Source organism: Aspergillus mulundensis (genome assembly GCF_003369625.1).
Source record: "Aspergillus mulundensis strain DSM 5745 chromosome Unknown scaffold_1, whole genome shotgun sequence".
NCBI lineage: Eukaryota > Fungi > Ascomycota > Eurotiomycetes > Eurotiales > Aspergillaceae > Aspergillus > Aspergillus mulundensis.
In genome coordinates, this window is record NW_020797889.1 from 971,526 (window position 1) to 997,385 (window position 25,860).

Genomic DNA, 25,860 nt, shown 5'->3' on the forward strand with positions numbered 1-25,860 from the left:
CACCGCAAAAATGTCCTCCATGCGCAACGCCGTCCAACGCCGCAACCACCGCGAGCGAGGCCAGCTCAAGGGCCGCGAGAAATGGGGTATCCTCGAGAAGCACAAGGTGCGATACCCAGCTTCCCTTGTTCCAAATATATGGAACATGCACTGACTTTTTGTCCCATGATAGGACTACTCCCTCCGCGCGAAAGACTACAACGCCAAAAAGCAAAAGATCAAGCGTCTCGAGGAGAAAGTACGCGACCGCAACCCGGACGAATTCGCCTTCGGCATGATGAGCTCGCACAGCAGCGCGAAGGGCAAACATGGGACTGGGATGCGCGACTCCGCGACGGCGCAGGGTCTCTCGCATGATGCGATCAAGCTCCTCAAGACGCAGGATGCGGGATACTTGCGTACTGTCGGTGAACGGGTCAGACGGCAGATGGAGAAGGTTAAGGAGGAACTGAGGGTTCAGGAGAGTTTTGGGGAGGCGCTTGGGGATAAGCAGGATCGGGACGAGGATGAGGATTCGGACTTCGACGACTTTGACTTCGGGGCTGCGGAGAAGAAGGCGCGGAAGCTGGTTTTTGCGGATGATCGGGAAGATCAGAGGGCTTTGCGGAAGGAACTGGAGAAGGAGTTGGCTGAGGGTGGGAGTGACGATGAAGAAGAGACTTTTGGGGAGCGCCAGGCACAGCAGCAGAAGAGGAAGACGAGGAAAGAGCTTGAGGCTGAGAAGCAGGCGCTTGTTAATGCGCGACGGGCGAGGAAGCTGAAGAAGAGGGCTCTTGAGGTCCGGCAGAACAAGCTCAAGGCGCTGGAGAAGCAGTTTGCCGATATCAGTTCCGCAGAGCGAGCGCTCGATCTACAACGGGCGAAGATGTCGAATTCCGTCGGTGGCGTCAACAAGAACGGGCTCAAGTTCAAGATCAAGGAGCGGAAGAGGTAATGCTGATTTCGTTCGTTTTCCTGCGATGATTTACGACGGCTGGAAAAGTTCTTGTTCTTGCTGCTGCAATAGGTTGCATTGCATTGTCATTGTCATTATTAAACTAGGCGTCTGGATACCACTCGAATGCTAAAGACATCACTTTTTTCCTGATTGCTCATTCAATCATGCTCCCATGAAACTATGCAAATCGTGACCAGCGCCGAAAAGAAAAACATTGAAAACTTCGTTAAATGCTGCGTCATCGCCGTAACACCATCAGCGCCGAATGGGAATCCATTACTGCTGCTTCATGGCGGCGACACGAATGCTGACTGCACGCTTGTGGGCATCAAGTCCCTCAACAGCGGCGAGAGTCTCAACGGTCTTAGACAGACCAAGAAGACCATCGGCGGTCAGGTTCGAGGAGGTGATGTGCTTGAGGAACGAGCCGAGGTTGACACCGGAGTACTGCTTGGCGTAACCGTAGGTGGCTGATAACAAGTTAGCTATTATACTATGATAGGAATGAGGGTAACATACGCAGTGAGTGGTTGACACCAGCAGAGTAGTCGCCAACACTCTCGGGAGTCCACTGGCCGATGAACACGGATCCGGCGTTCTGGACCTTCTCGACAGCGGCCTCAGCGTTGTCGATCTGAAGGATTAGATGCTCAGGGGCGTAGTTGTTGCTCAGAGCCATGGCCTCTTCAAGGTCACGGACGACAAAAGTAACAGAGTGCTCGAGAGAACCACGGACAATGTCCATGCGAGGAAGAGCACGGGCTTGGCGGTCGACCTCGTCCTCAATGGCCTTAAGTTCCTGCTCGTTCAGGTCGATGGCGATGAGGATGACCTGGGAGTCAACACCGTGCTCGGCCTGGCTCAGAAGGTCGGAGGCAACAAAGGCGGGGTTGGCGGTCTTGTCGGCGACGACAAGGACTTCACTAGGACCGGCGGGCATGTCAATGCTGACATTGGCAGAGGTGTCGTTGGAAACCAGCATCTTGGCGGCAGTGACGAACTGGTTACCGGGGCCGAGAATCTTGTCGACCTTGCTGACGCTTTCGGTACCGTAGGCCATGGCTGCGACAGCCTGGGCGCCTCCAGCTAGGACGATGCTCTCGGCACCAACCTTGTGAGCAACGTAGACAATCTCAGGAGTGATACTGCCGTCGGAGCGAGGAGGGGAAGCAAAAACGATCTTCTTGCAGCCAGCCACCATGGCGGGAACACCAAGCATCATGGCGGTGGAGGGCAGGACGGCGGTGCCGCCAGGAATGTAGCAACCGACACGCTCAATGGGGCGCGAGAAGCGCGAGCAGACAACACCAGGCATGGTCTCCATTGACAAAGAATCGTTGCTGCCCTTCTGGGCGCTGTGGAACTTGGCAATGTTGGAGATACTGACATCGATGGCTTCCTGAACGTCAGGAGACAGCTTCATCAGCTCTGCGGGGAAAGGTGCCTTGATGACAGGAGAGGTCAAGGAGGTGGCCTTTTCGAATTTGTGGGTGTACTTAAGAACACCAGCATCGCCTTGCTCGACGACATCCTTGATGATGGGCTTGACCAGACCGACAATGGCGTCGTTGGACTTCTGAGAAGGACGCTTGAGGTAGTCGTGGACCTTCTCGACAGATGTGGAAGCGGTAACAACACGAGTCATCTCAATGCGAGAGGTGTCTTCCTTGGGCTCCTCCTTGGGGGCAGCCTTCTCAACGGGCTTCTCCGCGGGCTTCTCGGCAAGACCAGCCTTCTCAGCCCAAGGGCCCTTGGCGTCACCCTTTCTACGCTTCACCTTCAGACTCTTCAGGTCAAGGTTGCGCTCCACATCCTCGAGGCTGACGCCAGCGGCAACACAACGGGTAAGAGCAAAGTAAAGGAGATCGGCGGCCTCGAAGGCAATATCCTCCTTGGTTTCCGCACGGCAAAGCTCGTCGGCTTCTTCCATAATCTTGGCCTGAGTAAGCTTGGGCTCGTTGAACAGGCGAGCAGTGTATGAGCCGGCAGGAGCATCGGCCTTGCGGGCTTGTAGAGTCTTCTGAAGACGTGAGAGACCGGTGTACGGACCGAAGCAGCTGGCAGTGCCGAGGTGGCAGAAGCCTAAAAAGTCAGCGCGTGAAGTAACACAAGACAAGAGATGACCTACCTCTTCCACTCTGCTTGACAACAAAGACAAGGCAGTCACTGTCGCAGTCGAAACCAATGCGGATCAACTCCTGAACGTCTCCGCTAGACTGGCCCTTGTACCACAGACCGCGCTTGCGGCTCTGGTAAACACCGGTGCCAGTGCGTAGAGCCTCTGCGATGCTCTCGTCGCTGCTCCAGACAAATCCAAGGCTAACACCTCTCTCGTCCGAGACAGTCGTAGCATACAGGCCATTGCCCTGGTCCTTAACACCACGGGCGGCAATCAAAGAACCAGCCTGAATCTTTCCACTCGACTCCTCGCGGCTAACAGCCAGAGTACTGGCAGGCACAATACTGACACCACCCTGCTTCATTGTTTCCTTGATAGCATCCTCCGAGATTTCCTCAGAGTATGTACGGTAGAGAAGCTGAGCTTCGGGGTTCAAGCCGAGCTTCACGGAGACGGGGTGCACGGCGTCGGAGGCAATGCACAGACCAGCCTCTTCGCGCTCAATATGCTTGACAACCCATTTCTGGAAAGTCTCGACCTGGTCGTCGGAGGAAGTGTAGACAACGAGGCGTGAGGAGGGGACGGACTGCTCCTCGCTGAGGGCGGTCAATTGGTCGAGGGAGATGAAGATCTTGGCTGCACCGGCATTGAGGATGTCAACAAGATCACCGCTCGATGAGATGCTGGTGGCATCAACGTAGATATCAAGGAGGCGGAAGTTCTGGCGGATGAAGCTCTCCGTCTGAGCGAGGTCAGTGGCCTTGATCAACACACGGCCAAAGTAGGCGATCTGCTGGAGAGTGAGGCCGTCGGAGGCGGTGGCGGGGTCGTACGAGACGACGAAAGGAGTGGCCATGATGGGTTGATGTCGTCAATTGATGGATGAACGAGTGGGATGGGATGGTGGAAGAAGGAAGAGTCCAGTGCCCCACTGGAGAGGTGTTATGGGCCGTAGGAATGAGGGTGAAGGAGAGTGCTGTTACTCATTGTGTAACCAGTGATTCATCCCTTCAAGAAATTCCTGCCCCGCAACATTCACCGCCCTGCTATCTCCGGTCCCGGCTCCGGCTCGGTGGAGAGATTGGTTATGACATCACATGATTTTTACTTCAGGCACCAAGGCAGACACTATTAACCCTATCTACTCCTCACTGCGCAAGTTTCTTGCTCAGGTTGCTAGAAATATAGGCAGAAGTCTTGATATAGGAACATGTATACACCTTCCTGCTCTAGGTACACACTTTGCAGCACTGGGTAAGCCACCAAGGCCTGCTGTTATGCTGCTTGTTGGTTAATTATTATGAGCTAACAATGTCGCTATATGGTCTCTTTGTGAAACTATACACTGTATTAGTTTGTTTATCTGTGAAGAGTATTCCGAGCATCATGCCACAAATACTGCACGCTAGACCCAATCAAACCCTTAAGCGCACATCCACACCAGGATCCATTGAGGTAGCAATATACTTGAATTGTTACACCTTCACTGCTTCTGCATAGTCGCGGTTGGAAAACTGTACCTATCTAAAAAATATGGGAAATGACAATAACTAAGATCTCGATGTTCTACTGTCGAATGCCGATAGAATAGTCTGGATGAAAGTGAACATGACAAGCCACATAGCTGCGAGAATTTGAAGTAGCGAGGATAAGTAATGTTACCGCGTGGAGGTAAGGAGTAAGTCGGAAATTTGGCCAGGGACGGAGCTGATGGGCTCCCTCTTGTCTATACTACTAAGCTGTTTTTCACCGGGCTCAAGAGAAAAATCTTTTGCTCTGGAAGTCTTCACAAGTTGGCTTTGTCGAGAAGCTATCTTCTGATTCTCTAGAAGAATGATCTTCGTACGGAGTTCGAAAACTAGGATTGAGGATTTTCCGCCAACCTCAGATCCGATAGAGAAATCATTTCTGTGGAGGGCTTGGTACCATAAAAGAGCTTGATGCTATAATCCGATCCCGAATGCTATTTGGCTGTGATGCTAGGTAGGCCAAGTCCGTATGCCGGCGCTGGATTTGGAGACCATCCCATGTGTTTCTGCCGCTTGCTAAACTCGCGAAGAGGAACCTTATACTTCTCGCCGCAGTGAACTAAGAATATGTCATCCATCAACAGCTCTCAGAAAAGTGGTACAATCGTTGAACCAGGGACGAAGCGGAGAACCTCCGAGATCTCCAACCCGGGGCCCCGCAAGTGTGCTTTGTGGAGAGCCGGAGAACCAACAAGAGATCCTATATCCGATCGTCAGGACTCGGATAAGCTTAGATGTCTGCCCACCGGAAGGAAGGCCACACTGGCTGCAGGGGAGAATTGGAAGTTGATGGAGTTGCCCCCGCAATCGCTTCACGCACGGCTTGCACATAAATCTCTCGCGGTACCCCGCTCCAGGTCCGTTTTGCTTTCTCTTCACTCCTCCAGTGTTCAATTCTCTATATTCTTCAGTCGAGAAGATGATTTTCCCTGTTGCCTGTTTGCTCTTAGGCGTATTTGTTGGCGTGGAATCTGCTAAACTCCCGCCCCGCGCGCAATTCATCAACCAGAGATCCTTCAATGTATTGAATGCCACGCTGCCGCCGTCTGACTTCAATGCATCAAGCGTACTACATACCCCTTCCTTTTTATGGCCGACTGAAACACATATTGATGCACTCTAAGCTTTTCATCCCCCCAGACACAACAGTAGCCACCCTATCGAACCGCCCATTCCACGTATACGACGAAGAATTCCTAGATATCATCGGCCCAAACCCAAGCCTGACTCTGATCGCCCAGACTGCAAAGGACCCTTTATTCCACGAGGCTGTCACCTGGTACGGCATACTCCCTATCTCAATCCCCATTTCCAGGATGACTGAAAAGAGTATGAAACAGGTCCCGCGCCACAAACGAAATATTCTTCGTGCAAAACGCCGGCGCAAGAGACGCAGGGACGGGTCTCAACAAGTCCGCCATCGTGCAGAAGATCTCCCTTGAGCAGGCCGAGGCCGTGGCCAATCTGACGAATGCAACTGGGCTTGTGGATGTTGTTACTGTGAATCCGACGCAGTTGATTCCGAATCCTAATGGTAAGCATAAGTACCTTCACCAGCCAAGTTGCGCAAGTGGTAGCCTGACGAATTGAATGCGCAGGAGCGACGAATTTCCGAGGCAAACTGATCTTCACTGCGGAGGGACAGGGCGAGGATATTGCGCCTGGTCTGTTTGTGATGGATCCCAGGGAGCCTTATGCTACCAAGCGTAAGTCAACCTCTAACTGCAAATAGCGCTCACGAGCCCTGCTAACAATGGGCAGCCCTGCTCAACAACTTCTTCGGCCGCCAATTCAACTCCCTCAACGATGTCAACGTCCACCCCGTCAACAAGGACGTCTATTTCACTGACACGATCTACGGCTACGTCCAGGACTTCCGGCCGGCACCGGGACTGCAGGATCAGGTGTACCGTTTCAATCCGGATACGGGGGCCGTGAGCGTCGTGGCGGACGGATTTGTGCATCCAAACGGTAGGACTCCAGCGCCTGCTCCTGCCCAGTAATACGAATCCTGACCTGGACTTTCATCTAGGCCTGACCTTCTCCCCTGATGGAAAGTACGCCTACATAGCTGATACAGGAATCGCCTATGGATTCTATGGAACGAACCTTACTGAGCCCGCTTCGATGTATGGCCTGCCCTGACTTAATTTCCCTGGCAGTAGGTGGTAAGGCAAGGCGAAGCAACTGACCTTTTATTAGTTACCGCTTCGACGTATTGGAAGACGGGACATTTGAAAACCGCAAGACATTCGCATTCATAAGCGCTGGCAATCCCGACGGTAAATCAGAAACCCATGACATCCCACCAAACAAGTACTAATCGCTGTATACATACATGAATAGGAATCCACTGTGACACAAATGGAAACGTCTACGCGGCTTGCAAAGACGGCGTGCAGGTCTTCAACCCGTCTGGAAAACTCATCGGCAAGATCTGGTTGGGGACGCAGTCAGCGAACTTCAACTTTGCAGGCAAGGGTCGCATGGTCATAGCTGCTGAGACGGAGCTATTTTATGCAACATTGAAGGCAGATGGCGGATTTGTGGAGAGCGAGTTATAATACGAACAGTGGCTTTCGAGTCCGAGCTTCGTTGGCATTGAGTTCGCCTCGTCCTTGTACCTATATTACATGCCCACAAACTAGTATCTTTTATGAATCACAGCCAGACGCTTGAGCCCTCTAATACCCTTGTCACCAATCCTTACCTTTGCTGCTTTGTCTTGCTCGTCTAGGTCATTATCGTCTTTGCTAATCAGTGCCTAGAAGCCTGGTTAGCGGTCCCTCGCCATAGAAAAAAGCAGCAAAGTATGTAGACTAGGTGAACTCACCATATCGTTGCACCAACTTAGCAACATCCTGCTCAGATCATGCGGATCATTTAAAGCCTCCACCGTCGGATTGATGTACGTCTTGAAGAGATTCCACTCCTGCGTGTCGCCGGGCCCGTCACTCTCATTCGGAGCTAGCTCCTCAGAAAGAAGCCTATACGTGGCCTCATCAACTCCTGATGGAATTCGCGCGGGCTGTGCCTTGTACTCCGAGGACCCAGCCTTCAACATCAAAGCCATAAGGTCTGCATGCTCATTTTCCCATTCCTTTTGTTCGGCTTCATCGTACAGCCCATCGCGCTTCTCAATCAATCTTTTGCGTGTCGATACCCACTGGGGGACCAGGCGTTCTACTGCACCCGGCAGTGAATAGTTCCCATCCCCCATACTCGTTAAGCTCATGCCTCTGAGTCTCCAATTGGTTCCGGTCATGGGTAAGACGCGATCTAGGAAGTCCGTTTGTGCAAAATCGGCGATCTTCTCAAAACACTGGATGTGGTAGAGATCTAGAGTCCATGTTATTAGTCTCGTCTTAGTATCATTCTCAGGTGAGCAAGGCTGGAATATTTTGTACTCAACTTACCAGCTGTTGACTTGAGCTTGGTTGACGACTTGGACATGTTTGGTTTTGTCAAGACCACAGCAAAACGTAGGTCGCCAGACTCGATTTTGCCGCCACAACCGGGAAACCTACATCTTGCTCTTCGTGGGGAATATGGCGAGCACTCAACGAAGAATAATGGGTATTTCTGGGGAGTGGGTTCGGTAGAGGGATCTCCCTGGACCTGTCCGGAATCCATGCGTCGGCGGAGGGCCTGCCTGTGGCTGCTCAAGGCGTCTGATCCTGTGTCCGACGAGGAGGCCATTTTTGAGAATCAGTGATTTCATAAGAATAAGCAGAGATGATGACTGGGGTGACGGAGATGTGCTGGGAAGAAGATGATGGCGGAAGGAGGAGAGAAGCGAAGGGTCCGTCGGGTGCAAGAGCTCGCTCCTTCCTCAACCGTCCACAGCCGGAGTTGGCCATGGCCTCAACAACTTAGCCAGCCCAGGCGCGGCCAGCCTCGCTATCCAAGAATGAGAGGAAGACTTTTAATGATGCAATGAGAGACAATGCGAACAGCTATATATACAGAATCTACCCCAGTGCACATCTCATGGACCCTCCTCTTTCCCAGCCATAATACAAACCGGATACTGCTTATACGGAAAGAAATGCGTTCCACTATTCAGCTCCTCAAGGACCCGACCTAGATTCCCAAGAAGACACTGAAGACAGCAATCCCTTTGAATAATACGGAGGCATTGGAAGGGACCACTGGCAGGTCGCCATTGCGATGCGAGCCACTGCGCCAGCTTATTCTCGCTCGTCAGTTGGTAGAAGACACTGACGCCTTGCTGAGTCCCTGACCGCGTAAAGTTGTCGAGCAGAGCGCTGTCGTCGAAGAATAGGCCTTCCGCGAAGTCCTCAATAAGTGGGTAATTTGCTGCTACCGGTGTCTTTTTCGGGTCGTACCCATGCTTGCAGGGCGCCGTGACGATGTAGTCAGGGGTGAAGAGGGCCGATAGGCTGCCGTCGCCGATGACAGATGACCCGGGGGTCGCAGAGGCCTCGAGGCGTAGGAAGATTGTATCCGCCATGGGCATGATAAGCGCACGGGGTTCGATTGACGGGCAGCCGTTCATAGGGAAGGCCGTGGTCCAGGACTTTTTATTGGTTGCGACGAGATTCTGCGACTGCGTATTGATGCGGTCTGTCCGGATCTTGGTGTACTGCTGGTTCTCGTGCAGGATGCGCCCTCGCCGGAAGCCCAGATAGGCACCCTTCATGCTGGCCCAGGAGTCAGGCATGGCTGCGTTGCGGAGGATCACGATGCCATCGATGTCGAGGCCCATCCAGTCGGCGGTCCACAGACGCTGCTCGATACTCTCAATTGGCATGCTATCTGAGCATAGCTCGATTGCCTCGTGGATGTGCCCCTCGAAGTTGGTATGGCGGCTGTTGTTATGACTGACGCGTGGGGGTGGCAGCTCTCTATAAGACATGACCATGGCAGACATGATACGCAGATTGACGTCCCAGTCGGTGAAGGCCAGTCGGGACGCAAAGTGAACGGCGACGGTGATGCTTTGCAGCAGGTCACGGAATGTCTCGCGGCGCCATTTTGCCGCTCTATGCAGGACTGGATCTGTGTGATCGTCCAGATAATACTTCAGGCGCTCGAGGTCCGTGTCTTTGCCCATGGACAGATTGCCCCGTTCAACATACTGTCCGCGTCGAGACTCGTACATTCTTCTTGTCCTCTTAGGTCCCTCTCTTTGTCGGCGCCCAAACTTCTTAAAACCCTTGAAAAAGCCACCTTTGGATTCCTCACTATGAGACGAAGCATCATCATCATTATCAGATCCCTCGGCGTCAGAATAGCTTTCTTGCAACGGCATTGGGTCGCTTTCGTGACCGTAGCACGAGTATCTCTCCACTTCACCGTGTGGTCGAAACCGATATCCACTTTCAGGCGGACGGAAACCAAGGATTTTTAGGATGCGCAGAGCCCGGGCCTGGATGTCAGGGAGAGCAGCCTGAGTAAATGAGAGAAAGCCCTTAGAGTGTGGATACTGAGACCGGTACCAGGTTGCGGGAGACTCCACGGGATCGAATGACTGGCTGAAGGTGGATATTTCGTTGAGCAGCTCAATGGCTGCAAACGTTGAGATGCGAGAAAAAGGTGCTGGCTGTGACTGGCGCAAGTCCGGATGATGCAGGTTGACAAAGTCCACCACGGAGCAGTCAACGCGCCAGCCGCTGTTGATAGACACAGGAGCTGTTTCTAGAGAGATCAAGTCTTGAAGATCTCCTTCCTGGTAGAGACCGCCGGTGCTCTCGGGGGCGGATACCTCGAAGATTACCTGCGCCCCCTCGTAACTGCTTGTCATGGGCACTGCAGTACCGTCTGCTGTCACTGCGCAGATTCGGAGACCAAGGATGTACGAGGCATACGTCGCCATCCACGCTGCACCGCGAAGGCCAGTGTACCGGACAACACATCGGCCGTCTTCTGAGATGATCAGCCTGTGCATCAACTGAATCATCTTCGGCATATCCTTGACATCCGGAAGACCTTCATACGGGGATTCCTTTGGCCTCTGAGACTCTCCCTCATCCTTTCGGCCCAGTAGCGATAGGAAGAAATGGTGGTACTGTAGAGTTTTCTCCGAGAATCCCATCTTGCTGGCCAGTGAGGCGAGACACTTGCGAATATTCTGCAGTTGCAAGATACCAGGCGTATTATCCAGGGACGCTTTTGCAGCTTCAAAAAGGGACAATAGTACTGCAGTGCAGTTCTGCTCATCCATGACTGTAGCGACGGCTGCCATGAGAGCCACGACGTTCTCGCCCGCCCTCGTCTTCAACATCTGATCGGCGAGAAAGTTTGTACTGGCCCCAATTTCCACTAGCTTGTGAAGCCAGAGCCGATCCATTCGTTGTTGTTGGCGAGCCTTGCTGAGCTTGGTTCTAAAATCTTGCGATGCAGGCGTATACTCGGCAATCATCAGCATGCAGCCGATGGTGTGAGGGTCGACGCCGGCCAATGCCAATTGCTTCAATCCATGAGCGCCAGCGCTGAATATCAATTGTGAAAGGCCCGTAATATCGATCTGCCATTGCGGAGCGTCGGCCATGGTGTTGTTGGTGTAAGTTGATTGTGAAGAGAATGGATGGCAGCGGCTGCTTATGATTATGGCCGCAAGCTAGGTTGAGGGTTGAACTGCAGCGGCTGAGCGCAAGGGTTCGGCAGTGCAAGCTCCATAAATAGCACTTTTGTACGTCAAGGCCAGAATTGCAGCATACTAGAGGCTGCTACTCAGCCTAACCTGGGGCTAACGCACGGCTGCCAAGTTGCGGCTGGGGCAGTGCTGGACCCTCGTCGACGGGCAAGCTGCATGACATGATATCAAGAACGACTCTGCAGTTTTACCAGACATCAAGCATGAGGCATGGAACAAGATTCATTCGATGCGGATGTGGAATTCATCCCCCCAGAGCTCTGCTCGCGGCGGACCTGGACCGAACCGGTCACAGCAGGACCGACAACCGAGCTGGTGCCCGTTGAGCGACCAAGACCCGCTCCAGAGGCAGATCTAATCTATGGGAATGTCGTGGTAACTGGTCCAGTTCATTCTAAGATCCGAGGCAAAGTGAGCGACGATGAAGAAGAGTTCGCGACCGTCCGGTATTCGGCCCTCACCTGCGAGCCCGCCATGTTCGAGAAGGAGCGATTCACCCTCCGCCAGAAACTGTACATCAGTCCTCGACGAACGGAGCTTCTCATTACAGTACCTCTCTGCGGCAAATCTGGAACTGATCTCGGTCGGACTTTGACCAGCATCTTCGCCAACATCCAGTTCATCTGCGATCAAAAGGCCAAGATGTGGAAGCGACGGGGTTGGAAGAAATGCGTTGTCTGCATCCTTGCCGACGGACGGAGTAGACTAACGGACGAGGCAAAAGCAGCCCTGAGCCTTCTTGGGCTTTGGCAGCCAGCCCTCGCAGTGCATGACGTTGGGGGCAAGAAGGTCCTCGCTCATCTTTTCGAGCACACCACCCGTGTTAGGTTACGAGGGGGCACTATACACCCCGTACCGGAATATCTCGAAACGCCTGTCCAGATGATACTCTGTCTCAACGAAAGTCGTCAAGGCATGGAAGACTGCGACAGATGGCTCACTGAAGCAATCATGCCGGAGCTCGACCCGCGAATGTGCGTTTTTGTCCCTGCTGGGGTAATGCCATCTTCCGACGCTATTTATCGTCTGTGGGAACGATTAGACCTTCACCCAAGGTGCTGGGGTGCAGTAGGCCGAACGGACATGGGAGCCTCGGTGCTAACATGGGCTTTGAATCCGCTGGCAGCCGCCCATGGCATGCAGTTGAAGCTGCAAGGCTTGCTGGACAATCCACTCCAGTCGTTCATGGGGTTTGCGCCTGTATTGCCAATTCAGCTTTCTATTTTCAGGTGTAAGCAGGAGATGGTGAAATGTGAAGAGACGTCACCAGGGGACTTGGAAGACGGGTCCATCCGAGCCAGGTCTATGCCGAGTGCATGGCACAGCTGTATCTCGGATCGTCGGCGATGGGCATTTGGCGTTCTCTCCCAGTATCGAAGTCGATATCGACTGGACTATGTTTGCAAAGCCAAAGCCCATGTCCCAGCTCCTTCATTTAGGGAATATCTGATTCGCCGGCAGAACTACATGCAGGACAGAGTCACTTTCGTGATCAACGCGTTGAGCACCATGCGCAGCATAGCTGGAATATTTCGGAAATTCAAGTTTATGATTTTACTGGTATATCTATGCCTAGAACTAATCTTTTCCTGGTTCGCAATTGTAAGTTACTGCCGTTGTCATTGAGGTCGGTGGAGATTAGGGCTGATTGGGATCAGGGCAACACTTTCTTGGTTTTCTTCTTCATCAACCACTATTTCACCTCCGAGTCAATCATTGGCCAACATGGCTCGGGTACAGAGACCGCCATATTGACATTGTACAGCTTCCTCTTAGCGATCTCAACTCTCTGCGGACTCAGTCACCAACCACGGAGTAGAAGGCTTGGTGTCGTTCGTGCTCTCATCACAGCCGGATGGATGCTCCTCGCAGTATACCTACTTGCCGCCATCATTGTGGTTGCTGTCAAGACCACCAAGCCTACCTTTCACGATATGATGGACGCTGGAATGGGCTTCCATGGATGGTTTAGCGAACTGCGCTTCTTCATAGCGATACTCCCGCTGGTCGCCATCTATGCTATATGGCTCCTCACCTCCTTGTTGTTCCTGGACCCTTGGATCGTCCTAACAGCGGTATGTTCCTCCCTCAACTACCCCCGTCGCTGTACCTTAGGTACACTGGGAGCTAACGTAAAGCCAGAGCATCCAACATGTCCTCTGCATCCTCGTACACGTCAACTTTATGAACATCTCCGCATTTATGTATACCGGCACTTCCGCATCCGAGCTCGGGCAGCAAGATGCATCCAAAGACGAAAAAGCCCCGCCCACGAACTATTCTTTTGACCACAGAGGCAGGATTAAAGTCAACAGCGACAATGACGAAGACCTCGATAACGCATACGTCCGCATAATGCAAGATTTAGAAGACAGGAAGGGTCAAGATCTTCAAGCAGCAAAGCTGCCCCCAAGCAGCGAATGTGGTCAGGGGGTTTATCCTGAGAAGGTGGTGATAGGCTGGGCGTGGTCGAATTTGGTGCTTTGTGCTGTCATATTAAATACCCTTCCTTCTGTTAGACATGATTCGGCGGGAGATGAGTTGCGGAACATCAACACGGGGGCTTCAACACTTTACCTGCTTATTGTATTTTGGGCGCTTGGGTGTCTTGAGGCAGTGAAGTTCTGTGGTGCGCTTTTGTATATAATCAAGGAGGCAATATATTTCTTCTAATCTGATAAACAACATCTTCCTCGAAATTCATGGCTTGATGTCAATCTCTAATAGAAATAACAATAGATAATGACCATCTAACTATGTAATCCTGGCACCTTGGAACGGACGACTCGAAGCAGGTTGGACCTGGATGTTAGGGCTACTCACCAAGTTGCCATCCGACTTTCTCCGAACCCTTCCTGCATCTTTTGTCAGCGGCATCCTTTCGGTCTTGTTCAAGGCCGAAAGCGAGCCATTTCTAATCGCCAAGCGCCCAAATTTGTCAGACTCTCGATCCAAGCCTTTAGCCCTAAAGACCCACTTCAAGATGCTAGGCATGGTATACTCCAACATGATGCCTATAAGTTGCAGAAACACCCTCACTTCTAGGATCCTGGACTCCCATAAGTTTCATCAAATCCAGTCCACCTACTTTCCCCATAAAAATGGAACCCGAAACCGTCCTCATCCTCGGCGCAACAGGCAACATCGGCGTCTCGGCCGTCAAGGCCGCCCTATCCTCAAACCGCCACGTCCTCGCCATCGTGCGAAACAAGGACTCCGCTGATAAACTCATTCACCATATTGGCTCTGGCTCTTCTGAGGGGATTACGTTCGTCGAGGCAGATGTCCTTGCGGATGATGAGCGCGGTATTAAGGGCGTTGTGGAGAGAGTAAGCGCTGGCGAGGTGCCGGGGTTTCAGCATGTTTATTCTTGTGGTATGCTTGATTCGTTTACCAGGTCGAGCTTTCAGGCGAGGTAAGAGAGTGTTGACTGTATGGTAGTTGGCGGCGAGTATACCACCGACTCCCTCCTCGATATCAGCACCGAGCGCCTGCGGTATAATATGAATGCCATGTTCGAGGCTGCGTTCTGTGAGCCCCCTATCTCTGAGGTCGCCGGTTGTACCCCCTGCTAACGCACCTGGTAAAGTTGCATACCGCGCAACAATCCCCTACCTCCTCGCCCAGCCAAGCCCAACAACCTGGACGCTGTGCACAGGCTCGCAAGGCGACATCGCAACGCACCCATTGCCCGCAATGACGCAGGGCGCGTTGTTCTCCTTTGCGCTTGCTGCGGCGCGCGAGACTGAGGGCACGAATGTCCGCTTTAATGAGGTTTACCTGGGGATGAGGGTTGAGGTTGATGAGGAGGCTGTTAAGCATGGGGTTGTTCGGGCGAGTGAGTTTGCGGGGGTTTATGAGAGGGTTTTAGAGGGGGATGTGAAGAGCTCGAGGGTTTTGGTTGAAAGTTTAGAAGATTTGGAGAACTTGAGGGCTGTGAAGAGGTTCTAGGATGGTAGTATGTTTGTTTTGGTGGCAGGGCCAGGGTGGCTAAACATTCGTCCATCCACACTTCAACCTCCCTTCAATCGTACTTCCATTAGCATGACACCTCGCCCTTATCCCCCTAATAGCTTTCTGTGCCTCTCTGACAATCTCCCTCTCCTTCCTCCTCCCACCATCCACCAATAACCCATCCCTAACCAAGACCACCCCATCAACCATAACAGTCCGCACATCCCTCCCCGTACACCCATGCACAAGCGTCGTAACAGCCGTAACCCCATTTTCATCATTCCAATCCCACGGAGCTGCACCAACACCCGCCGCATACGGGTCAAGCAGCACAAGGTCCGCCTTCTTGCCGACTTCCAGACTCCCAATCTCATTTTCGAGACCCAAGGCTCTCGCCCCGTTGATCGTCGCCATCTCGAGTGCTGTTTCGGCGGGAATCAGCGAGGCATCGTTGTTCACCCCTTTGTGGAGGATTGACGTGAGGTGCATCTCGCGGATCAGATCGTAGTGGTTTGAGCAGGGGGCGCCGTCGGTGCCGAGGGATACGGTAATCGGATTTGGGGATGTGGTGGATAGCATTGCGGAAACGGGGGCGACGCCCGATGCAAGTTTGAGGTTTGAGGTTGGGTTGTGCGCGACGGCGGTGTTTGTGGAGGAGAGGAGTGGCAGGTCGGTGGCTGGGTCGAGGTTTACCATGTGTGCTAGGACAAGCTTGTGCGTTTGTTTTGAGGTTGAGGCATCTTTGTCACCGCTACCGCCACAAGTAGGTAGAGGTAGTGGCTGCCCGCATAATCTTGCGTCCCGAATAAACTCCATCGCACTGCATCCGTATACATCATGGTAGATTTCGCGGTCCCTGGGGGCCTCGGCGCAGTGCATGGTAATTGAGATGCCATGCTCGGCACAAGCCTCGCCGAGCTCGCGGTAAAGAGACATCGGTGCGCCCCGTGGGGTCCCGGCTGCGGCCCAGACGTGGAGCCTGTCGTTGTGTTGCCCGTGGTACTCTCCATGGCGGGAGACCAGTGCTGGAATGGACATGTTGATGAGATCTCGATCCCGCGGGTCCGTGATGGAGAGCTGACGGTTTGTCTCGGAAAATTTGACGAGTTTGCCCTAGACACCAGCACTCATGAGCCAAGATTTTCCCTGATATCATGAACCGGAAGAAACCGTACCAGGCACCCCCTGATCCCCATCTCACCCACGGCTTTGCATACCCCCTCCCACCCCGCCCGATACGTGACCATCGGATCCAGAAAAGCGGTTGTCCCAGTCTTCAGCATCTCAGTGATGGTAGGTCGGGCTGCACGATACCCGTCCTCACCCTCATACACTGATTCCAGCGGCCAGATCGCGTCGCAGAGCCAATTGTGGAGCGGGAGGTCTTCGGCCAACCCTCGCAGTAGCGACTGGACGAGATGCGCATGGGTGTTGATTAGCCCGGGGATCATGATCTGGCCGGTGCAGTCAATGGTCTCGGACGCTGCGGCGGTGATATTATCTGGTGGAGGACATTTGCCGATTGCAGTGATGCGGTTGTCGGTGACGAGGAGATAGCCATCGTGGATGACCTCGCGCGAGGGGTTGACTGTGATGATGGTGGCTTGGAGGAAGAGGGGCGACATTTTCGTTTCCTGTTGTTTCTGACGGCCAGGGGGGAGAGGAAGCGAGGATATGCGGAAATCAAAAGAAAGCTCGGCCGAGCGTTATCAGTGAGTGTTGAGAGTTGGAGTCTATCAGTGCATAACTGCATATCAGCTGCAGGGATCCCCGGACTCCAATATAAGCGGGGCTGCTCTCCCTCCTCCAACTCTTTAGCTGAAGCCATTGCAAATGGAGACCAAGACTGTAATCCCGTCTGAGACCTATACACGCCCCGGCGAGGTCATCGCGATATCCCGCTGGCAAGAATGGCGGCACTACCTGACCAGTCGAGAAGGCTGGATAGGCGACTACGTACGCTCCCCAATCCTATCCCTGGTACTATCCTAACAAAACAGGACTACATGTACCTCATCACCCCCAACATCTGGCCCCTGAACCGCAAATACAAAGACGTCGAGCCCCCCTTCTACGGCCTCAATGACTCCGTCCCAATCCTGCTCACCCTCCTCCTGGGCCTCCAGCACGCCCTCACAATGATCGGGTCGGTCGTCTCGCCCCCGCTCGCTATCGCCGGCGGCGCATTCTACCTGGAGTCCTCGCAGACACAGTATCTTGTCTCCGCGGCATTCATCACAACGGGGATCGCGACGGCGATGCAGGTTACCAGACTCCATATCACACGCACACCGCTGTACATCGGGACGGGTCTGTTGTCCGTCGTCGCGCCGACTTTCGATATCCTCGCTGTCGCATTCAATTACACGGAGCGCCGATACGCAGACGGGACGTGTCCGACGGACGCCGATGGAGGGCGGCTCCCCTGCCCAGATGCGTGGGGCGCAATGCTGGGCACCATGCTGTGCACGGTGTGGGTGCAGATCGCCATGTCGCTTGTCCCGCCGCGGATCCTGGACCGCATCTTTCCGAAGGTGGTGACGGGGAGTCTGCTCTTGCTCATTGGGGTGTATCTCATTGGGAATGGCATGCAGAACTGGGGCGGCTCGAGCAATTGTAATGGGGGAAGTGGGTTCTATGCCCTTTGCCCCGATATCTCGGCGCCGAGGCCGTTGCCTTGGTAGGACCTAGCCCTGGGTATAACAACTTGGAAGGTTGGCTAATTGTTAATCCGCAGGGGCGACCCCAAGCTCATCGGTCTCGGCTTCAGCGTCTTTATCACAATCATCATCGTCGAATTTATAGGGTCGCCACTCATGAAATCTGCCTCGGTGATCCTGGGTCTGGCAGTCGGATGCACGATCTCCGGTGCAGCGGGTTACTGGTCTCGGGACCAGATCGACGCTACATCTGTGGGCACTTTTCTCTGGGTGCATAACTTCAAGCTGTCGGTTGACGGGGCGCTCGTCCTCCCCATGCTCATCCTGTTCGTGTGTGAAGCCGTCAGTTGCATGCCTGATATCCTAGCCACCGCCGAGATATCGAGGGTTGCCATCGACGGACCGGAGTTCCATTCCAGAATCCAGGGTGGTGTCCTTTGCGATGGATTAGGAAGTCTGATATCGGCCCTAGGCACGAGTCTCCCCATGGTGAGCCAGGCAGGGAATAACGGGGTGATTAGCCTGACCGGGTGCGCTGTACGTATTCTCTAATCCCCATAACCACCTCACCTACTCATAAAACTGGGTAGAGCCGCCGCGCCGGTCTCTGCGCCTCCTTCATCCTCATTCTCATGGGCATCCTCGGCAAATTCGGCGCCGTCTTCGGCTCCATGCCGCCCTCCGTCCTCGGCGGCATGCAAGTCTTCCTCTACAGCACCATCGCCGTAGCCGGAGTCCGTGTACTGGGCATGGTGGACTTTACGCGCCGGAACAGGTTCATTCTCACCGCAGCCCTCGGTATCGGATTCATGGATATTGTGTCCCCTGACTGGTTCAGTCAGGTCCTTGCGTACGATGGGTCCAATGTCAACCTCCAAGGGTTTCTGCAGGGTGTTAATCTGATCGTCGAGACCCCATTTATTGTTGCAGCTGTTGTCGGCGTGTTGCTTAATGCTGTGCTGATGGGGGATAAGGAGGGTGATGCAGATGGGGGGAGGGGGCTGCCTGCTTAGGGTTGAACATACGCCTCAATAACCAAAGTAGTGATTTGGTGGGCTTACCAAAAGGACCCCCATACCCTTCCCTCATACTATATCATCATCTGTGTTGTAGGAGTTGTTGGCGAAGGGGTTCTCCACGAACCTGCACACTTGGATAGACCATACACCGTCTCACCATCCACAGGCGCACATCGAATAGCACCGAAAAGATGGGGCCCTGAATTTCGTGCTAGGAATAAAATGCTGGTTAGCTTGAAGTCGTCAGTTCCGGGACAGCGGCCATATATGTTTCTCCCAGCTCAAATCGAATTGAAGTAGACGTCTTGGGAGCCTGCTCGCCTGCATTGCGAGATGACTGCTCACTTTTTTCGGTTGGCTGTGCTTGCGGATATGCTTTGCTGGTAGACCCTGACATGTGGAAATCTATCTCGCAGTCTATAGTAGGGAGAAGGAGTTGCTGAACACGGCGTGTGAGGTCCCAGTTGCCATGGCCCTGCAGCAGAGGCCAGAATACGTCTTTGAGGTGTGGCTGCAGCGTCTTGTTGAAACGTAAGTAGCGGAGCATATTAACAAGATCGCCCACACACTCTTTTTGAGCCAGAGTGAAGAGCTCAACAGCCACCGCGGCGGGCGTGATATTCACTAGCTTAAGCACAACGTCAGTGTGGCCATTTCGAGATGCTATCAACAGAACACTCGTCCCCCCAGGGTCTGTTGCATGCAAATTCACTCCATCCAGGCTTGCTAGTATTTCCACCACATCTGTGTGCCCTGCCTCAGCCGCTGTCCAGAGTGGCGTGACCCCCGAACTGTTCACTGCGTTCAGATCCACGCCTGACTGATGGACAAGGAACTTGACAACTTCCGCATGCCCATTATGGGCGGCAATCCAGAGCGGCGTCGAGCATCTAGGGGTTTCGTAGTTAATGTTGACCCCTTCAATACGCGCCAGAGTCACAACGGCTGCTTGGCCAATTGCCGCAGCAGCCCAAAGAGCTTCATTGACCGAGTCGAGTGTGGTAAGACACAATGGTAAGACACCTGGGCTTACTAGCAGATTGACCACCCTGTCATGGCCTTGCAGTGCCGCTATCATGAACGGTGTGATTCCATCCTTGTCTTTTGCATTAACCAAAACCCTTTCCTGAACTGTGCCGTCTTCGGCGTCGTTTAATCCAAGCATATACGTTACCATGCCCATGCGTCCATGGTAAGCAGCAAGCCAAAACGGTGTGCAGTCCAGTCGATTACGCGGGTTTAGGTCCGCTTTTGCAAGGACCAAGAGGCATGCTATTTCCACATCTCCAAGCCTGGCGGCGGCGTGTAACGGGGTGTCGCCGTTTTTATCTGGAATATTTGGGTCTACCTTTGCTAGGCCAAACAAGAGGGTCACCCATTCGCTGGACTGGGCGTTAACAGTCCACATCAAGGGTGTCCAGCCAGATTCATTTTGAAGATTTGCGTCAATTTCTGGGTGTTGCAGTAGCCTCTTTCCCATTGTAGTCTCTGTGGATCTCATAGCCAGTGACAGAGGGGTGTGGCCGTCGCTATTTATTGCATTGAGGTGAACATGCTTTGTCTTCAGGAGGGCTTCCATGATTTGTGAACTTCCGGCTTTAATAGCCCACATGAGTGGTGTGTTCTTTGAACAATCACTTAGATCCTCAGCTCCCTGAGACACAAGCAGCTTGACGAACATGTAATATCCGAATTCAGCTGCATATGACAGAGGCGTGCGGCCTTGTGAGTCGGCTGTATTAACGTTGACGGCCAGGAAAAGACCTTTCAGAAGCTGGGATACTGAGGGATACGGTCGAGCGTCTGGCCCGCCTGAATGGGGATCTGCTTGATCATCAAAAGCGTTGTTGTCTTGTGCAGTTGCCTCTGCCTCAAGGAACATATACGGCATATACTCCTGCCAACAGCTAGACGCATAATCGTAGAAAGCCAACGGTGTCGCCTTTTTCTGTTGTCCCTGACCCAGTGTTCGTAGTAGGGTGTGGCCAATATCTCGGTCCTTCCCCTTCTTCAGCCTCAAAAGTTTCAACGCCAGCTTGGCGGATTGTCCCACAGACTCAGCGGTTGAGCTAATTACCGCGGACGTCACTGAGCCTGCTTTCACCCGCGGTGCCTTGAGGGTAGACAGTTGCTTTGAGAAAGTCGCATAATTCAGATATGTGAGGATAATCTTCGCCATGCGGCAATTTGCCTCGTGCAAGTCAAACCCCTCGAATGCATGAGAGTCACTGAGAAAGGTCTTCACGCTGTGGTGAACTATGCGAACACTAAAGTCCTCCTCGTCAATCCTGAGCAAGCCGCCACAGCACGCCAACGTCGCATTGATGTTATTCAAAAGCCTCTGGGGCTCCCAGGTTAGACATCCCGGTGTTACACCCAGGGCTTCTCTCATCTCCTCTAGGGTAAGAGGGCGGCATGCAGCCAAGGCAAGCTCGAGGATCCTTAGTTGATATTCGGCGCCCGCGACGCGGGACTTGGTGAGGATATGTCGGTATATGCCAGAAAGGTCGTCGGGGATGTCTGCAAAAGCCCTGCGTATATCTGCGTCTGTTCGTTCAAAGCACAGTGCTTTAATTTGGAGTGTGACCCAGAGAAACATTCCCTGGGCTCTGTGCGAGAGATAGTCCTTGATCTCCAGAATTAAGAAAGGGTCTTGAACCACCAGAGTCCCTGCCTCCACGGATCTTTCAAGTGTCCCATCAATATATTCGTCAATGTCAGGGTTATCACTTGGCATGGTGAATGTTGACAATGCGAACAAACCCCTCAGCTCGTCCATTGATTCAGACGGTTCGGACCTCAATGACACGCACAATGACATGGAGATCTTGCCCTGTAGCAATCGTAGTGCATCAATAACAACCTTCCGCTCGTCGGCATGACATTGCATTAAGCCATCGATAACAAAATACGCTTTGCAAGTCGAAGGGAGAATCCTAAGAATCAGCGCCAGAATCTGATCAATGTCTAGATTGGCGGTCCCTTCTTGCAAGACGTCACTCGCGCAATCCAGGTCCGGCTGTGTATGCAAAAGCTGCCGCGCGAGGGAGCCAATGACCGTCCGTGCTGTCAGGCTGGTTTTCATATCATGCTGGCAAAAGAAATACGATATCGTCGATTTCTGCGATGCCTGAAGATTGAGGTCGTCGACAATGTTGGCAAGGAGAACGGTTTTTCCCGACCCCAGCGTCCCTATACAGACCAGTGTGTTTGATACCCCTTGCTCCATCCACGTTGCGTATGTTGTGGAACTCTTCTGGATTGTTGTGTGTCCCAATTTTCGGATTCGCTTCCAACTGCTGACAACATCATGGGATGAACATGCGTCCAGTATACGCTGTCTCAACCTAAGCCTCTTTGCGTGCGACTGTGACTCGAAATGCCGAGAAACTCGAGTTCTGAACCAGGCGGTCTCAGCGATTTCGTCGGACGCCTGTTGCGCCATCAACAGGCTGACCTCCTCCTTTATCATCGTGGTCCAAAGATCCAAGTCTGCGTGGAAATTATCCAGTCTCGAATCCGTGAGAGTTGACACCCACTGACCAAGGGCCGAACTCTGGCTCAACCGCAAAGCATGGCGACAAAGATTCACAATAACAATGAAGTACTCCAGCATGCAGGATCTCAGTCGCTCGGACTTGGGATATAAAGCGCCCATGATTTGATAGCGTGGCGCGGACCGGCCAGCACCCATAAGCATCATCGATAACCGCTCTAGGTATGTCGAATATTTCACGATGGACTAGGAGATTTAGGTCAGCAATCACCCGCCACTTAGTTAAGAGACCAACACTCACAAGAAACGTCATGCGCACAAGACCCCATACTCCGCAAGCAAGAAGATTCTGCGTGCCACCCAGGACGATATCGCCGAGAGCAGCGAACTCCTGCACAGCCTGAAGGACGTTCGTAAGCCGTGGTCCATAGCATTGGCCGCCAGTGCCCGTAGCCCGATTAATCTCCGCAGTGAGTTGCATGACATCGCGAATCGTCGGTGGTGTTCCAGCAACCTGCTGGGTGCGCAAAATAGCTTTTTGTGATGGGGAGAGGTCAGCTTGGAACTCCGAAATGGCCTGGCCAAGGCGAATCTCTGGCTTCAGGCGCGCGACCTTGGCTACAGCACTTGCCATCGTGCCAGGTGTCTGGCTTGTATTGTTTCAGGAGAGTTGGAATACGGGGACGAGCTCCGGCGACAAGAGGATTATAAAGGCCGGCCGGCCAACACGCGAGGCTGAAGCTGCGAGGTGCAGCCACCAACCAAGGTGGTGTGGCTACCTTAGTAGTCGGCGCATTGCGTCTTCCCCGCTGCAAATTCGAAGAACGGTGTTGCCCGTAGTGAGACGAAGGCCGAAAAGGTTGATCCGCCATTGAGGAACTTCAGCCATGGTAGACACCAGTGTCAAGAAAAGATCGATAAGAGAGAGACCTTGACTCTGCGACCGTGAACAGTACTTACCTAGAGATAGTAGGAAGCGGGGTTCAGCTGACAGGGATGGCATGGCGCAAGGCTGAGACGCTGCATGCCGCAGACGGCCGCCCACCACTCCAGTGTTTATCAATATTTCCTTTACTACCCTGTCTTTAAGAAGAGTGTCCAGGTAGTGCAGGTGGCTGAGGCGGAGTTGAAATGGTTAGCAGTGGCAGCAAGAGCTGGGATGTGTTCATCAGGATCGGAGAAGGAAAGAAGCGTTGATTCTGGGGTGTAAAGTGGGTCCGTCACTGACTAGGTAAGCCAAGATCCCGCACTCTAATTCGTTCGCAGCCTCTGGCCAATCCAGTACATTATTGTCGGAACTATTTACTCCTTGTTACTTACATTCTACTCGCATACGGATTGTGATGAGATGCTCAGTAATAGCTCGATAGGATTCTAGACTCTGGCCAAGCAGAGTCAATCAAGGCTTATATTGCTAGCTACGGATACTTCTGCTTCTGTCCTAATTATTAGGGCTAGCCGGCTACGGTAGGCTAAGACGGCGGATCCGCGGGAGAGCGTAGATGGGTGGCTACACTGTACTTTACAATATTAGAGCGTGAGAAAAGGCTCCTTGCTCGCCTATAGGACTTTAGACTGTCAAGGTACGAGGGCTGCGCCGCTGAGTACTGCAAGTTCATGTCTAGTGGCCTAGCAGAAAGCCAGGCCAAGCTACGTAGGTACTCGGTTTAAAAACATACAAAAATTATATTGAACAAAATGAGATTGGGTTCTCCCATATGTATACGCCGTATACACCTTCCATAGCTTCTCTATCCCCGTTAGAGGGCTCATTTAAGGTCCGCCTTGCACGTTTCATCTTTATCCAGAAGACCTTTCTCTTTCTCCCGGCCTGATTTGTTAACCCTAGTCCTAGACTTACTAGCCTCGATCCGGACCATTAACCTAAGAATCGGACGTAAACAGTTAATCAATAAAGCGAGTAAGTAACCCGGGGATGGTAAGGTGGTTACCTGGCCTCAGCCATCTCCAGGATAATAGGATGTATGTAGCTTTGGGTTTCAAGAGCTTGGGTGGTTAGAGGGAGTATCCCTTGGTCTGGAGGTGCATTTATGCGGAGAAAGTGCGCCCATCGAGTAAGGTAGTTAGGCTGTAATTAGGTAGATACATGGTAGTTATTTGGGCAAAGAGTGATGCTTGCTGGCGTGGCTGTTTCATGGTGACCCTGGCAAATAGGGTTAGTGAATGTCGATGTTGAACGGGGCGTGTCAGCCTCAAGGGTCTGGGGGACTTACCGTATGTGCTATCGAAGAGATAACTCACGAGCTAGGGACGGCGTGAAGCTTAGAGCTAGGATCAATCGGGGCACGTAATACTCTACCATCTACGCGTGGACAGATCAGCTCATCTATTGAGCTCTAGGGGTTATCATAACGGAAGATATGAGGAATTCGGCCTTTGCCCTGAGTAATATTCCAGTATGAAAGTTGTTAAAAGACTCTGGTGATCGTTACCGTTTCTAGGATAGGCACGCCGGTGCTGTAGCCCAATAGCCCTTCCTAATTGCGGTCAAACGGGATCATCCGCTCAAAGTTAGGGCAAGATTAATCCAATCCCACATCAGCCCGTTCGGTGCCACAAACCCGAGGGTAGATTTGACCCTGGCAAATGCCAGCATTATCACTAAACCATATTCATGGATAGGTCCCTTGAGGCTCCAAGGTCAATCAGCTGGTTAAGTCTCGCTGCGCCGTCCCATGGCCACTTCCTCTGATAGGTTCCACAACACCACGCCCTGGTTTGTCCCAATAGCCAGTACTCGGCCATCCGGAGAGGAGGAAGCCATGTCCAGAAACAACTGGTGCTTCGGTGTGACCAACGCAGAAACAAGCTCACCAGTCACGGAATTGCAAAGGAGCACCTTACGCGCTGTCCTACAGCGATGTGAACACGCCATTAGACAACCAGTTGGGGAAAGTGCAATTTTGGAAACGTCCGAGAGTCTATAGTCCAGATTGTCGTCACTCAGCTTTCTTGCCACGTTCCAATCCTGCGTATCCCAGAAGACAACCGAATCTCCCACTTTGCAGGCAAGTAGTTTGCTGTCCGAGAGAACGTCACTTGAGAATCGGGACCGCCTGTTCGCTGCAGAGCCCGGACAAAAGTTCCACTTGTAACATTGAAAATCATAATTGCGTCCACATCTGTTTCTGTGGCCGAGGCAATCAACTGGCCGTCGTGGGAAAAGACTAGACTGTCCATCCTGCCATAATGGCCTGTTGCGAGGTTTATTGTCGACTCGGTTGTAGTGTCCACGAGCATGATGTCGATAAAGGAGACGTAGACGACAATGCTCTTAGTAGTGAGAAGACCATTTTGCGCGCCTCTTTCTTGTGCAGATACCGATCCTCCATGAGTATTTCCGTATTTACTTGCCATAGTTGCCCAATAGAAATATCTCCAGCGGTGGACCAAGACATAAGAAGTAACCCATCTTTTGAAAAGGACACCAACATGCATCTGGCGGACCTGGTGTAGAATGTAGCTGTACTCTTCTTGATGCTTGTGTTCCATAGTTTGATGGTCCC

At 52.8% G+C, this 25,860-nt stretch overlaps 10 protein-coding genes across 10 annotated transcripts; 5 read left to right on the top strand and 5 right to left on the bottom strand.

The window, feature by feature from the left end:
* Nucleotides 1–10: 10 nt before the first annotated feature.
* DSM5745_01830 (rRNA-processing protein UTP11) lies at nucleotides 11–934 on the top strand (the record flags this gene model as incomplete). The annotated part of the gene is made up of 2 exons (XM_026743846.1): nucleotides 11–106; nucleotides 173–934. 2 exons carry the CDS (start codon nucleotides 11–13, stop codon nucleotides 932–934), a joined length of 858 nt encoding a protein of 285 aa, XP_026607009.1.
* A 279-nt stretch (nucleotides 935–1,213) lies between these two features.
* Nucleotides 1,214–3,912, bottom strand: DSM5745_01831 (histidine biosynthesis protein HIS4; the record flags this gene model as incomplete). The annotated part of the gene is made up of 3 exons (XM_026743847.1): nucleotides 1,214–1,407; nucleotides 1,457–3,019; nucleotides 3,066–3,912. The coding sequence occupies 3 exons, from the start codon at nucleotides 3,910–3,912 to the stop codon at nucleotides 1,214–1,216; spliced, it is 2,604 nt and encodes an 867-aa protein (XP_026607010.1).
* Nucleotides 3,913–5,697: 1,785 nt separating this feature from the next.
* Nucleotides 5,698–7,149, top strand: DSM5745_01832 (SMP-30/gluconolactonase/LRE family protein; the record flags this gene model as incomplete). The annotated part of the gene is made up of 7 exons (XM_026743848.1): nucleotides 5,698–5,864; nucleotides 5,926–6,119; nucleotides 6,184–6,291; nucleotides 6,347–6,556; nucleotides 6,618–6,714; nucleotides 6,788–6,867; nucleotides 6,932–7,149. 7 exons carry the CDS (start codon nucleotides 5,698–5,700, stop codon nucleotides 7,147–7,149), a joined length of 1,074 nt encoding a protein of 357 aa, XP_026607011.1.
* Nucleotides 7,150–7,229: 80 nt separating this feature from the next.
* Nucleotides 7,230–8,038, bottom strand: DSM5745_01833 (uncharacterized protein; the record flags this gene model as incomplete). The annotated part of the gene is made up of 3 exons (XM_026743849.1): nucleotides 7,230–7,349; nucleotides 7,419–7,924; nucleotides 8,002–8,038. 3 exons carry the CDS (start codon nucleotides 8,036–8,038, stop codon nucleotides 7,230–7,232), a joined length of 663 nt encoding a protein of 220 aa, XP_026607012.1.
* Nucleotides 8,039–8,573: 535 nt separating this feature from the next.
* DSM5745_01834 (uncharacterized protein) lies at nucleotides 8,574–11,099 on the bottom strand (the record flags this gene model as incomplete). The annotated part of the gene is made up of 1 exon (XM_026743850.1): nucleotides 8,574–11,099. The coding sequence occupies one exon, from the start codon at nucleotides 11,097–11,099 to the stop codon at nucleotides 8,574–8,576; it is 2,526 nt and encodes an 841-aa protein (XP_026607013.1).
* A 315-nt stretch (nucleotides 11,100–11,414) lies between these two features.
* On the top strand, nucleotides 11,415–13,877 carry DSM5745_01835 (uncharacterized protein; the record flags this gene model as incomplete). The annotated part of the gene is made up of 3 exons (XM_026743851.1): nucleotides 11,415–12,806; nucleotides 12,863–13,279; nucleotides 13,347–13,877. 3 exons carry the CDS (start codon nucleotides 11,415–11,417, stop codon nucleotides 13,875–13,877), a joined length of 2,340 nt encoding a protein of 779 aa, XP_026607014.1.
* Nucleotides 13,878–14,305: 428 nt separating this feature from the next.
* Nucleotides 14,306–15,155, top strand: DSM5745_01836 (uncharacterized protein; the record flags this gene model as incomplete). Its single annotated transcript, XM_026743852.1, has 3 exons — nucleotides 14,306–14,579; nucleotides 14,646–14,735; nucleotides 14,794–15,155. 3 exons carry the CDS (start codon nucleotides 14,306–14,308, stop codon nucleotides 15,153–15,155), a joined length of 726 nt encoding a protein of 241 aa, XP_026607015.1.
* A 39-nt stretch (nucleotides 15,156–15,194) lies between these two features.
* On the bottom strand, nucleotides 15,195–16,783 carry DSM5745_01837 (amidohydrolase family protein; the record flags this gene model as incomplete). Its single annotated transcript, XM_026743853.1, has 2 exons — nucleotides 15,195–16,271; nucleotides 16,334–16,783. 2 exons carry the CDS (start codon nucleotides 16,781–16,783, stop codon nucleotides 15,195–15,197), a joined length of 1,527 nt encoding a protein of 508 aa, XP_026607016.1.
* A 208-nt stretch (nucleotides 16,784–16,991) lies between these two features.
* Nucleotides 16,992–18,831, top strand: DSM5745_01838 (putative Purine permease; the record flags this gene model as incomplete). The annotated part of the gene is made up of 4 exons (XM_026743854.1): nucleotides 16,992–17,114; nucleotides 17,159–17,838; nucleotides 17,896–18,355; nucleotides 18,409–18,831. 4 exons carry the CDS (start codon nucleotides 16,992–16,994, stop codon nucleotides 18,829–18,831), a joined length of 1,686 nt encoding a protein of 561 aa, XP_026607017.1.
* A 235-nt stretch (nucleotides 18,832–19,066) lies between these two features.
* Nucleotides 19,067–22,967, bottom strand: DSM5745_01839 (ankyrin repeat domain-containing protein; the record flags this gene model as incomplete). The annotated part of the gene is made up of 2 exons (XM_026743855.1): nucleotides 19,067–22,579; nucleotides 22,635–22,967. The coding sequence occupies 2 exons, from the start codon at nucleotides 22,965–22,967 to the stop codon at nucleotides 19,067–19,069; spliced, it is 3,846 nt and encodes a 1,281-aa protein (XP_026607018.1).
* Nucleotides 22,968–25,860: the final 2,893 nt, after the last annotated feature.